The 14,517-nt window shown below is 39.3% G+C and overlaps 1 protein-coding gene across 1 annotated transcript in view; it reads right to left on the reverse strand.

Moving 5' to 3' along the window:
• Positions 1-14,517, reverse strand: part of LOC106574944 (protein diaphanous homolog 3) — a gene marked incomplete at its 3' end in the record, with an annotated part of 688,081 nt that overhangs the window by 388,311 nt on the left and 285,253 nt on the right. Inside the window, exon 13 of the mRNA XM_045698420.1 lies at positions 7,203-7,319. Coding sequence (XP_045554376.1) covers positions 7,203-7,319 — 117 coding nt within the window. The remainder of the gene's footprint in view (positions 1-7,202; positions 7,320-14,517) is intronic.

The following is a 14,517-nucleotide window of genomic DNA, read 5'->3' on the forward strand; positions in this document are numbered from 1 at the left end:
TGTTATTTAAATAAGGACAGGGTGAACAGCAGAATGTTATTTAAATAAGGACAGGGTGAACAGCAGAATGTTATTTAAATAAGGACAGGGTGAACAGCAGAATGTTATTTAAATAAGGACAGGGTGAACAGCAGAATGTTATTTAAATAAGGACAGGGTGAACAGCAGAATGTTATTTAAATAAGGACAGGGTGAACAGCAGAATGTTATTTAAATAAGGACAGGGTGAACAGCAGAATGTTATTTAAATAAGGACAGGGTGAACAGCAGAATGTTATTTAAATAAGGACAGGGTGAACAGCAGAATGTTATTTAAATAAGGACAGGGTGAACAGCAGAATGTTATTTAAATAAGGACAGGGTGAACAGCAGAATGTTATTTAAATAAGGACAGGGTGAACAGCAGAATGTTATTTAAATAAGGACAGGTTGAACAGCAGAATGTTATTTAAATAAGGACAGGGTGAACAGCAGAATGTTATTTAAATAAGGACAGGGTGAACAGCAGAATGTTATTTAAATAAGGACAGGGTGAACAGCAGAATGTTATTTAAATAAGGACAGGTTGAACAGCAGAATGTTATTTAAATAAGGACAGGGTGAACAGCAGAATGTTATTTAAATAAGGACAGGGTGAACAGCAGAATGTTATTTAAATAAGGACAGGGTGAACAGCAGAATGTTATTTAAATAAGGACAGGGTGAACAGCAGAATGTTATTTAAAATCTCCTCCTCCTCCCATCTCCTCTCCTCCTCCTCCCCTCAACTCCCCTCTCCTCTTCCTCCTCTCCTCCTCCCCTCATGTCCTCTCCTCCTCCTCCCATCTCCTCCTCCTCCCATCTCCTCTCCACCTCCTCCCATCTCCTCCTCCTCCTCCTTCCCATCTCCTCTCCTCTCCTCCCATCTCCTCTCCTCCCATCCCCTCTCCTCCTCCTCCCATCTCCTCTCCTCCTCCTCCCATCTCCTCTCCACCTCCTCCCATCTCCTCTCCCTCTCCTCCCATCTCCTCTCCACCTCCTCCCATCTCCCATCTCCTCTCCACCTCCTCCCATCTCCTCCTCCTCCTCCTTCCCATCTCCTCTCCTCTCCTCCCATCTCCTCTCCTCCCATCCCCTCTCCTCCTCCTCCCATCTCCTCTCCTCCTCCTCCCATCTCCTCTCCACCTCCTCCCATCTCCTCTCCACGTCCTCCCATCTCCTCCTCCCCTCTCCTCCTCCCATCTCCTCTCCTCTCCTCCCATCTCTTCTCCACCTCCTCCCCTCTCCTCCTCCCCTCTCCTCCTCCTCACATCTCCCATCTCCTCTCCTCCTCCTCCTCCCATCTCCTCTCCTCCCATCTCCTCTCTTCTCCTTTCCTCCTCCTCCCCCTCATCCTCCTCTCTCAGAGTGTGATCTCTGTGTTTTATCAGCAGTCTGATTAAAGGATAATGTTAATGAGATCATCTCTACATAATATCCATAGCAGCCCCTGCTGCTAATACATTCCTGGCTGTTAATACAGCCCACTGCTCTCCTCCTCTACAAGCCTCTTTAAAAACCTCTCAATGACATCGAGCCAACAAAGAGAATGAACACTCTTTCATCTTCTGTCCTCCTGATCTGAAGAAGCCGTGCGTGCTGTTAGCTGCAAACTTTGATTTTGACTCTCTCTCTCTCTCTCTCTCTCTCACCCCCTCTCTCTCTCTCCCTCTCTCTCACCCCCTCTCTCTCTCTCCCCCCTCTCTCTCTACCCCCTCTCTCTCCCCCCCTCTCTCTCTACCCCCTCTCTCTCTCCCCCCTCTCTCGCCCTCTCTCTCTACCCCTCTCTCGCCCTCTCTCTCTACCCCTCTCTCGCCCTCTCTCTCTCGCCCTCTCTCGCCCTCTCTCTCTACCCCTCTCTCGCCCTCTCTCTCTACCCCTCTCTCGCCCTCTCTCTCTCGCCCTCTCTCGCCCTCTCTCTCTACCCCTCTCTCGCCCTCTCTCTCTACCCCTCTCTCGCCCTCTCTCTCTACCCCTCTCTCGCCCTCTCTCTCTACCCCTCTCTCGCCCTCTCTCTCTACCCCTCTCTCTCTCTTTTCTTTTTAATGGTGCTTTGTAAAGAGCTGTTTATGAGAGTCTCTCTCACAGCTGGATACTGGTTAAACCTGCAGCCTGATCAAAACATGACTTTATAATCTGAAGAATATGTAATGTATTATATGAAATTTGATAAAAATAAAAAAACAACGATTAGAGTGTCTGGCTAGCCGTCTTTCCGCTTCCCGCTGCGGAGAGAGACTGGGTCTGTTCTTAGTCCTGTAACGTGATTCATTTGCTCCTTTTGAAGTTATTATGGACAGAAGGTACAAACGACTAAAGAGTCAAATACCTGGACGGTTCCACAGGATCTCTCTGACTTCCTACATTCATCTCCTCCTACTGTACAGCAGAGAGAGGTGAGATGGTCCATACCTCATCACCTATTAAAGGGTTGGAAACCTCTCTCTGGATCACCTCTAATGATGCCTTCTCTCTCTCTCTGGATCACCTCTAATGATGCCTTCTCTCTCTCTCTCTCTCTCTGGATCACCTCTAATGATGCCTTCTCTCTCTCTCTGGATCACCTCTAATGATGCCTTCTCTCTCTCTCTCTGGATCACCTCTAATGATGCCTTCTCTCTCTCTCTCTCTGGATCACCTCTAATGATGCCTTCTCTCTCTCTCTGGATCACCTCTAATGATGCCTTCTCTCTCTCTCTCTGGATCACCTCTAATGATGCCTTCTCTCTCTCTCTGGATCACCTCTAATGATGCCTTCTCTCTCTCTCTGGATCACCTCTAATGATGCCTTCTCTCTCTCTCTCTGGATCACCTCTAATGATGCCTTCTCTCTCTCTCTCTGGATCACCTCTAATGATGCCTTCTCTCTCTCTCTGGATCACCTCTAATGATGCCTTCTCTCTCTCTCTGGATCACCTCTAATGATGCCTTCTCTCTCTCTCTGGATCACCTCTAATGATGCCTTCTCTCTCTCTCTGGATCACCTCTAATGATGCCTTCTCTCTCTCTCTCTGGATCACCTCTAATGATGCCTTCTCTCTCTCTCTGGATCACCTCTAATGATGCCTTCTCTCTCTCTCTGGATCACCTCTAATGATGCCTTCTCTCTCTCTCTCTCTGGATCACCTCTAATGATGCCTTCTCTCTCTCTCTGGATCACCTCTAATGATGCCTTCTCTCTCTCTCTGGATCACCTCTAATGATGCCTTCTCTCTCTCTCTCTGGATCACCTCTAATGATGCCTTCTCTCTCTCTCTGGATCACCTCTAATGATGCCTTCTCTCTCTCTCTGGATCACCTCTAATGATGCCTTCTCTCTCTCTCTCTCTGGATCACCTCTAATGATGCCTTCTCTCTCTCTGGATCACCTCTAATGATGCCTTCTCTCTCTCTCTGGATCACCTCTAATGATGCCTTCTCTCTCTCTCTCTGGATCACCTCTAATGATGCCTCTCTCTCTCTCTCTCTCTGGATCACCTCTAATGATGCCTTCTCTCTCTCTCCTGGATCACCTCTAATGATGCCTTCTCTCTCTCTCTGGATCACCTCTAATGATGCCTTCTCTCTCTCTCTCTGGATCACCTCTAATGATGCCTTCTCTCTCTCTCTGGATCACCTCTAATGATGCCTTCTCTCTCTCTCTGGATCACCTCTAATGATGCCTTCTCTCTCTCTCTGGATCACCTCTAATGATGCCTTTCTCTCTCTCTCTGGATCACCTCTAATGATGCCTTCTCTCTCTCTCTGGATCACCTCTAATGATGCCTTCTCTCTCTCTCTGGATCACCTCTAATGATGCCTTCTCTCTCTCTCTCTGGATCACCTCTAATGATGCCTTCTCTCTCTCTCTCTGGATCACCTCTAATGATGCCTTCTCTCTCTCTCTCTGGATCACCTCTAATGATGCCTCTCTCTCTCTCTCTGGATCACCTCTAATGATGCCTTCTCTCTCTCTCTGGATCACCTCTAATGATGCCTTCTCTCTCTCTCTCTCTGGATCACCTCTAATGATGCCTTCTCTCTCTCTCTGGATCACCTCTAATGATGCCTTCTCTCTCTCTCTCTGGATCACCTCTAATGATGCCTTCTCTCTCTCTCTGGATCACCTCTAATGATGCCTTCTCTCTCTCTCTCTCTGGATCACCTCTAATGATGCCTTCTCTCTCTCTCTGGATCACCTCTAATGATGCCTTCTCTCTCTCTCTGGTTCACCTCTAATGATGCCTTCTCTCTCTCTCTGGATCACCTCTAATGATGCCTTCTCTCTCTCTCTCTGGATCACCTCTAATGATGCCTTCTCTCTCTCTCTGGTTCACCTCTAATGATGCCTTCTCTCTCTCTCTGGATCACCTCTAATGATGCCTTCTCTCTCTCTCTGGATCACCTCTAATGATGCCTTCTCTCTCTCTCTGGATCACCTCTAATGATGCCTTCTCTCTCTCTCTGGATCACCTCTAATGATGCCTTCTCTCTCTCTCTCTCTGGATCACCTCTAATGATGCCTTCTCTCTCTCTCTCTGGATCACCTCTAATGATGCCTTCTCTCTCTCTCTGGATCACCTCTAATGATGCCTTCTCTCTCTCTCTCTGGATCACCTCTAATGATGCCTTCTCTCTCTCTCTGGATCACCTCTAATGATGCCTTCTCTCTCTCTCTCTCTGGATCACCTCTAATGATGCCTTCTCTCTCTCTCTGGATCACCTCTAATGATGCCTTCTCTCTCTCTCTGGATCACCTCTAATGATGCCTCTCTCTCTCTCTCTCTGGATCACCTCTAATGATGCCTTCTCTCTCTCTCTGGATCACCTCTAATGATGCCTTCTCTCTCTCTCTCTCTGGATCACCTCTAATGATGCCTTCTCTCTCTCTCTGGATCACCTCTAATGATGCCTTCTCTCTCTGGATCACCTCTAATGATGCCTTCTCTCTCTCTCTGGATCACCTCTAATGATGCCTTCTCTCTCTCTCTGGATCACCTCTAATGATGCCTTCTCTCTCTCTCTGGATCACCTCTAATGATGCCTTCTCTCTCTCTCTGGATCACCTCTAATGATGCCTTTCTCTCTCTCTCTGGATCACCTCTAATGATGCCTTCTCTCTCTCTCTCTCTGGATCACCTCTAATGATGCCTTCTCTCTCTCTCTCTGGATCACCTCTAATGATGCCTTCTCTCTCTCTCTGGATCACCTCTAATGATGCCTTCTCTCTCTCTCTCTGGATCACCTCTAATGATGCCTTCTCTCTCTCTCTGGATCACCTCTAATGATGCCTTCTCTCTCTCTCTGGATCACCTCTAATGATGCCTTCTCTCTCTCTCTGGATCACCTCTAATGATGCCTCTCTCTCTCTCTCTGGATCACCTCTAATGATGCCTTCTCTCTCTCTCTCTGGATCACCTCTAATGATGCCTTCTCTCTCTCTCTCTGGATCACCTCTAATGATGCCTTCTCTCTCTGGATCACCTCTAATGATGCCTTCTCTCTCTCTCTGGTTCACCTCTAATGATGCCTTCTCTCTCTCTCTGGATCACCTCTAATGATGCCTTCTCTCTCTCTCTGGATCACCTCTAATGATGCCTTCTCTCTCTCTCTGGATCACCTCTAATGATGCCTTCTCTCTCTCTCTGGATCACCTCTAATGATGCCTTCTCTCTCTCTCTGGATCACCTCTAATGATGCCTTCTCTCTCTCTCTCTGGATCACCTCTAATGATGCCTTCTCTCTCTCTCTGGATCACCTCTAATGATGCCTTCTCTCTCTCTCTCTCTCTGGATCACCTCTAATGATGCCTTCTCTCTCTCTCTGGATCACCTCTAATGATGCCTTCTCTCTCTCTCTGGATCACCTCTAATGATGCCTTCTCTCTCTCTCTGGATCACCTCTAATGATGCCTTCTCTCTCTCTCTGGATCACCTCTAATGATGCCTTCTCTCTCTCTCTCTGGATCACCTCTAATGATGCCTTCTCTCTCTCTCTGGATCACCTCTAATGATGCCTTCTCTCTCTGGATCACCTCTAATGATGCCTTCTCTCTCTCTCTGGATCACCTCTAATGATGCCTTCTCTCTCTCTCTGGATCACCTCTAATGATGCCTTCTCTCTCTCTCTGGATCACCTCTAATGATGCCTTCTCTCTCTCTCTGGATCACCTCTAATGATGCCTTCTCTCTCTCTCTCTCTGGATCACCTCTAATGATGCCTTCTCTCTCTCTCTCTGGATCACCTCTAATGATGCCTTCTCTCTCTCTCTCTCTGGATCACCTCTAATGATGCCTTCTCTCTCTCTCTGGATCACCTCTAATGATGCCTTCTCTCTCTCTCTGGATCACCTCTAATGATGCCTTCTCTCTCTCTCTGGATCACCTCTAATGATGCCTTCTCTCTCTCTCTCTCTGGTTCAAAGACAGATTTATTAACGTAATGTTATAATAGATTATACTCCCTCACTCCCTCCCTCAGTCATTACACTCCTTCCTCTTCCTCTCCATGTCTCTCTTGATGTTTACCATGAGGGCAATTCGTACCTTACATCTTAAGGAACATCTTACCAGACGAGGCAGTAATATCTATAGAACATCTACGTGGATGAAGGAACATCTTACCAGACGAGGCAGTAATATCTATAGAACATCTACGTGGATGAAGGAACATCTTACCAGACGAGGCAGTAATATCTATAGAACATCTACGTGGATGAAGGAACATCTTAGCAGACGAGGCAGTAATATCTATAGAACATCTACGTGGATGAAGGAACATCTTACCAGACGAGGCAGTAATATCTATAGAACATCTACGTGGATGAAGGAACATCTTACCAGACGAGGCAGTAATATCTATAGAACATCTACGTGGATGAAGGAACATCTTACCAGACGAGGCAGTAATATCTATAGAACATCTACGTGGATGAAGGAACATCTTAGCAGACGAGGCAGTAATATCTATAGAACATCTACGTGGATGAAGGAACATCTTACCAGACGAGGCAGTAATATCTATAGAACATCTACGTGGATGAAGGAACATCTTACCAGACGAGGCAGTAATATCTATAGAACATCTACGTGGATGAAGGAACATCTTACCAGACGAGGCAGTAGTTGCTGAAGAAGGATAAGAGGACGAGGAAGAGGAGGAGGAGGATGTAGGTGTGTGTGTGGATTGAGGCGGAGAGATCTTACCGGACAAAGTAGTCGTTCCGGATGAGCATTAGGTGTTGTAGAATGGAGAGGAAGAAGACCTCCGCCCCGCTGTCCTTCACCATACTGTGAACCACGTTGAACACATCTCCCACATCAGTAAACACAGGGTTAAGGACTCATACCTTCATCATTAACTATACATTATAATAAAACAACATGAATTACATCAGGGAATTCATTTCATTAATTCAGAATTTACATGAGGAGGCTGAAAACAGGAGGACAGAGATATGGTATTGTAGACATTATAGTTATATGGTATTATAGAGACTATAGATATATGGTATTGTAGTGACTATAGATACACGGTACTGTAGAGACTATAGATATGGTATTGTAGAGACTATAGATATATGGTATTGTGGAGACTATAGATATGGTATTATAGAGACTATAGATACACAGTATTGTAGAGACTATAGATATGGTATTGTAGAGATTATAGAGATATGGTATTGTAGAGACTATAGATATGGTATTATAGAGACTATAGATATGGTATTATAGAGACTATAGATATGGTATTATAGAGACTATAGAGATATGGTACTGTAGAGACTATAGATATGGTATTATAGAGACTATAGAGATATGATATTGTAGAGACTATAGAGATATGGTATTGTAGAGACTATAGAGATATGGTATTGTAGAGACTATAGAGATATGGTATTATAGAGACTATAGAGATATGGTATTATAGAGACTATAGAGATATGGTACTATAGAGACTATAGAGATATGGTATTATAGAGACTATAGAGATATGGTACTATAGAGACTATAGAGATATGGTATTATAGAGACTATAGAGATATGGTATTATAGAGACTATAGAGATATGGTATTATAGAGACCTTAGATACACGGTACTGTAGAGACTATAGATATGGTGTTGTAGAGACTATAGAGATATGGTACTGTAGAGACTATAGATATGGTACTGTAGAGACTATAGATATGGTATTATAGAGAATATAGAGATATGGTATTATAGAGACTATAGAGACTATAGAGATATGGTATTGTAGAGATTATAGAGATATGGTATTGTAGAGACTATAGATATGGTATTATAGAGACTACAGGGATATGGTATTATAGAGACTATAGATACACAGTACTGTAGAGACTATAGATATGGTATTATAGAGACTATAGAGATATGGTATTGTAGAGACTATAGATATGGTATTGTAGAGACTATAGATACACTGTACTGTAGAGACTATAGATATGGTATTATAGAGACTATAGAGATATGGTATTGTAGAGACTATAGATATGGTATTGTAGAGACTATAGATATGGTACTGTAGAGACTATAGATATGGTATTATAGAGACTATAGAGATATGGTATTATAGAGACTATAGATATGGTACTGTAGAGACTATAGAGATATGGTATTAGAGAGACTATAGATATGGTATTGTAGAGACTATAGAGATATGGTATTGTAGAGACTATAGAGATATGGTATTATAGAGACTATAGAGATATGGTACTATAGAGACTATAGAGATATGGTACTGTAGAGACTATAGATATCTATAGATATGGTATTATAGAGACTATAGAGATATGGTATTATAGAGACTATAGAGACTATAGATATATGGTATTATAGAGACTATAGAGACTATAGAGATATGGTATTGTAGAGATTATAGAGATATGGTATTGTAGAGACTATAGAAATGGTATTATAGAGACTATAGAGATATGGTATTATAGAGACTATAGAGATATGGTATTATAGAGACTATAGATACACAGTACTGTAGAGACTATAGATATGGTATTGTAGAGACTATAGATACACTGTACTGTACAGACTATAGATATGGTATTATAGAGACTATAGAGATATGGTATTGTAGAGACTATAGATATGGTATTGTAGAGATTATAGATATATGGTATTATAGAGACTATAGAGATATGGTATTGTAGAGACTATAGATATGGTATTGTAGAGACTATAGATATGGTATTATAGAGACTATAGATATGGTACTGTAGAGACTATAGAGATATGGTACTGTAGAGACAATAGATATATGGTACCGTAGAGACTATAGATATGGTATTGTAGAGACTATAGAGATATGGTACTGTAGAGACTATAGAGATATGGTGTTGTAGAGACTATAGAGATATGGTATTGTAGAGACTATAGAGATATGGTATTATAGAGACTATAGAGATATGGTATTATAGAGACTATAGATACACGGTACTGTAGAGACTATAGATATGGTTTTGTAGAGACAATAGAGATATGGTACTGTAGAGACTATAGAGATATGATACTGTAGAGACTATAGAGATATGATACTGTAGAGACTATAGAGATATGGTACTGTAGAGACTATAGAGATATGGTATTGTAGAGACTATAGATACACGACACGGTACTGAAGAGACTATAGATATATGGTACTGTAGAGACTATAGATATGGTTTTGTAGAGACTATAGAGATATGGTACTGTAGAGACTATAGAGATATGGTACTGTAGAGACTATAGAGATATGGTATTATAGAGACTACAGAGATATGGTATTATAGAGACTACAGAGATATGGTACTGTAGAGACTATAGATATAGTATTGTAGAGACTATAGATACACGGTACTGTAGAGACTATAGAGATATGGTATTATAGAGACTATAGAGATATGGTATTGTAGAGACTATAGATATGGTACTGTAGAGACTATAGATATAGTATTGTAGAGACAATAGATCCACGGTACTGTAAAGACTATAGAGATATGGTATTATAGAGACTATGGAGATATGGTATTATAGAGACTATAGAGATATGGTACTATAGAGACTATAGAGATATGGTATTATAGAGACTACAGAGATATGGTATTATAGAGACTATGGAGATATGGTATTATAGAGACTATAGAGATATGGTACTATAGAGACTATAGAGATATGGTATTATAGAGACTATAGAGATATGGTATTATAGAGACCATAGATACACGGTACTGTAGAGACTATAGAGATATGGTATTGTAGAGATATGGTATTGTATAGACTATAGAGATATGGTATTATAGAGACTATAGAGAGATGGTATTATAGAGACTATAGATATATGGTATTATAGAGACTATAGATACACGGTACTGTAGAGACTATAGATATATGGTATTGTAGAGACTATAGATACCGGTACTGAAGAGACTATAGATATATGGTATTATAGAGACTATAGAGATATGGTATTATAGAGACTATAGAGATATGGTATTATAGAGACCATAGATACACGGTACTGTAGAGACTATAGAGATATGGTATTGTAGAGATATGGTATTGTAGAGACTATAGAGATATGGTATTGTAGAGACTATAGATACACTGTACTGTAGAGACTATAGATATGGTATTATAGAGACTATAGAGATATGGTATTGTAGAGACTATAGATATGGTATTGTAGAGATTATAGATATATGGTATTATAGAGACTATAGATACACGGCATTGTAGAGACTATAGAGATATGGTATTATAGAGACTATAGAGATATGGTATTGTAGAGACTATAGATATGGTATTGTAGAGACTATAGATATGGTATTGTAGAGACTATAGATATGGTATTGTAGAGACTATAGAGATATGGTATTGTAGAGACTATAGATATGGTATTATAGAGACTATAGATATGGTATTGTAGAGACTATAGATATGGTATTGTAGAGACTATAGATATGGTACTGTAGAGACTATAGAAATGGTATTGTAGAGACTATAGATACACGGTATTATAGAGACTATAGAGATATGATATTATAGAGACTATAGAGATATGGTACTATAAAGACTATAGAGATATGGTACTATAAAGACTATAGAGATATGGTACTGTAGAGACTATAGATATGGCACTGTAGAGACTATAGATATCTATAGATATGGTATTATAGAGACTATAGAGATATGGTATTATAGAGACTATAGAGACTATAGATATATGGTATTTCTGAGACTATAGAGACTATGGAGATATGGTATTGTAGAGATTATAGAGATATGGTATTGTAGAGACTATAGAAATGGTATTATAGAGACTATAGAGATATGGTATTATAGAGACTATAGAGATATGGTATTATAGAGACTATAGATACACAGTACTGTAGAGACTATAGATATGGTATTGTAGAGACTATAGATACACTGTACTGTAGAGACTATAGATATGGTATTATAGAGACTATAGAGATATGGTATTGTAGAGACTATAGATATGCTATTGTAGAGACTATAGATATGGTATTGTAGAGACTATAGATATGGTATCGTAGAGACTATAGAGATATGGTATTGTAGAGACTATAGATATGGTATTATAGAGACTATAGAGATATGGTATTGTAGAGACTATAGATATGGTATTGTAGAGACTATAGATATGGTACTGTAGAGACTATAGAGATATGGTACTGTAGAGACTATAGAGATATGGTATTGTAGAGACTATAGAGATATGGTATTATAGAGACTATAGAGATATGGTATTATAGAGACTATAGATACACGGTACTGTAGAGACTATAGATATGGTATTGTAGAGACTATAGATACACTGTACTGTAGAGACTATAGATATGGTATTATAGAGACTATAGAGATATGGTATTGTAGAGACTATAGATATGGTATTGTAGAGACTATAGAGATATGGTACTGTAGAGACTATAGAGATATGGTGTTGTAGAGACTATAGAGATATGGTATTGTAGAGACTATAGAGATATGGTATTATAGAGACTATAGAGATATGGTATTATAGAGACTATAGATACACTGTACTGTAGAGACTATAGATATGGTATTATAGAGACTATAGAGATATGGTATTGTAGAGACTATAGATATGGTATTGTAGAGACTATAGATATATGGTATTGTAGAGACTATAGATACACGGTACTGTAGAGACTATAGATATGGTTTTGTACAGACTATAGAGATATGGTACTGTAGAGACTATAGAGATATGGTACTGTAGAGACTATAGATATGGTGTTGTAGAGACTATAGAGATATGGTATTGTAGAGACTATAGATATGGTATTGTAGAGACTATAGATATGGTACTGTAGAGACTATAGATATGGTATTATAGAGACTATAGAGATATGGTATTATAGAGACTATAGAGACTATAGATATGGTATTGTAGAGACTATAGAGATATGGTATTGTAGAGACTATAGATACACTGTACTGTAGAGACTATAGATATGGTATTATAGAGACTATAGAGATATGGTATTGTAGAGACTATAGATATGGTATTGTAGAGACTATAGATATGGTATTGTAGAGACTATAGATATGGTACTGTAGAGACTATAGAAATGGTATTGTAGAGACTATAGATATGGTATTATAGAGACTATAGAAATGGTATTGTAGAGACTATAGATACACGGTACTGTAGAGACTATAGAGATATGGTATTATAGAGACTATAGAGATATGGTATTATAGAGACTATAGAGATATGGTACTATAAAGACTATAGAGATATGGTACTATAGAGACTATAGAGATATGGTACTGTAGAGACTATAGATATGGCACTGTAGAGACTATAGATATCTATAGATATGGTATTATAGAGACTATAGAGATGGTATTATAGAGACTATAGAGACTATAGATATATGGTATTTTTGACACTATAGAGACTATAGAGATATGGTATTGTAGAGACTATAGAAATGGTATTATAGAGACTATAGAGATATGGTATTATAGAGACTATAGATACACAGTACTGTAGAGACTATAGATATGGTATTGTAGAGACTATAGATACACTGTACTGTAGAGACTATAGATATGGTATTATAGAGACTATAGAGATATGGTATTGTAGAGACTATAAATATGGTATTGTAGAGATTATAGATATATGGTATTATAGAGACTATAGATACACGGTATTGTAGAGACTATAGAGATATGGTATTATAGAGACTATAGAGATATGGTATTGTAGAGACTATAGATATGCTATTGTAGAGACTATAGATATGGTATTGTAGAGACTATAGATATGGTATTATAGAGACTATAGAGATATGGTATTGTAGAGACTATAGATATGGTATCGTAGAGACTATAGAGATATGGTATTGTAGAGACTATAGATATGGTATTATAGAGACTATAGATATGGTACTGTAGAGACTATAGAGATATGGTACTGTAGAGACAATAGAGATATGGTACCGTAGAGACAATAGATATGGTATTGTAGAGACTATAGAGATATGTTACTGTAGAGACTATAGATATGGTATTGTAGAGACTATAGATATGGTACTGTAGAGACTATAGAGATATGGTACTGTAGAGACAATAGAGATATGGTACCGTAGAGACAATAGATATGGTATTGTAGAGACTATAGAGATATGTTACTGTAGAGACTATAGAGATATGGTGTTGTAGAGACTATAGAGATATGGTATTGTAGAGACTATAGAGATATGGTATTATAGAGACTATAGAGATATGGTATTATAGAGACTATAGATACACGGTACTGTAGAGACTATAGATATGGTATTGTAGAGACTATAGATACACTGTACTGTAGAGACTATAGATATGGTATTATAGAGACTATAGAGATATGGTATTGTAGAGACTATAGATATGGTATTGTAGAGCCTATAGATATATGGTATTGTAGAGACTATAGATACACGGTACTGTAGAGACTATAGATATGGTTTTGTACAGACTATAGAGATATGGTACTGTAGAGACTATAGAGATATGGTACTGTAGAGACTATAGATATGGTGTTGTAGAGACTATAGAGATATGGTATTGTAGAGACTATAGATATGGTATTGTAGAGACTATAGATATGGTACTGTAGAGACTATAGATATGGTATTATAGAGACTATAGAGATATGGTATTATAGAGACTATAGAGACTATAGATATGGTATTGTAGAGACTATAGAGATATGGTATTAGAGAGACTATAGATATGGTATTGTAGAGACTATAGAGATATGGTATTGTAGAGACTATAGATATGGTACTGTAGAGACTATAGAAATGGTATTGTAGAGACTATAGATACACGGTACTGTAGAAACTATAGAGATATGGTATTATAGAGACTATAGAGATATGGTATTATAGAGACTATAGAGATATGGTACTATAAAGACTATAGAGATATGGTACTATAGAGACTATAGAGATATGGTACTGTAGAGACTAT

Source organism: Salmo salar, chromosome ssa16 (assembly GCF_905237065.1).
Source record: "Salmo salar chromosome ssa16, Ssal_v3.1, whole genome shotgun sequence".
NCBI lineage: Eukaryota > Metazoa > Chordata > Actinopteri > Salmoniformes > Salmonidae > Salmo > Salmo salar.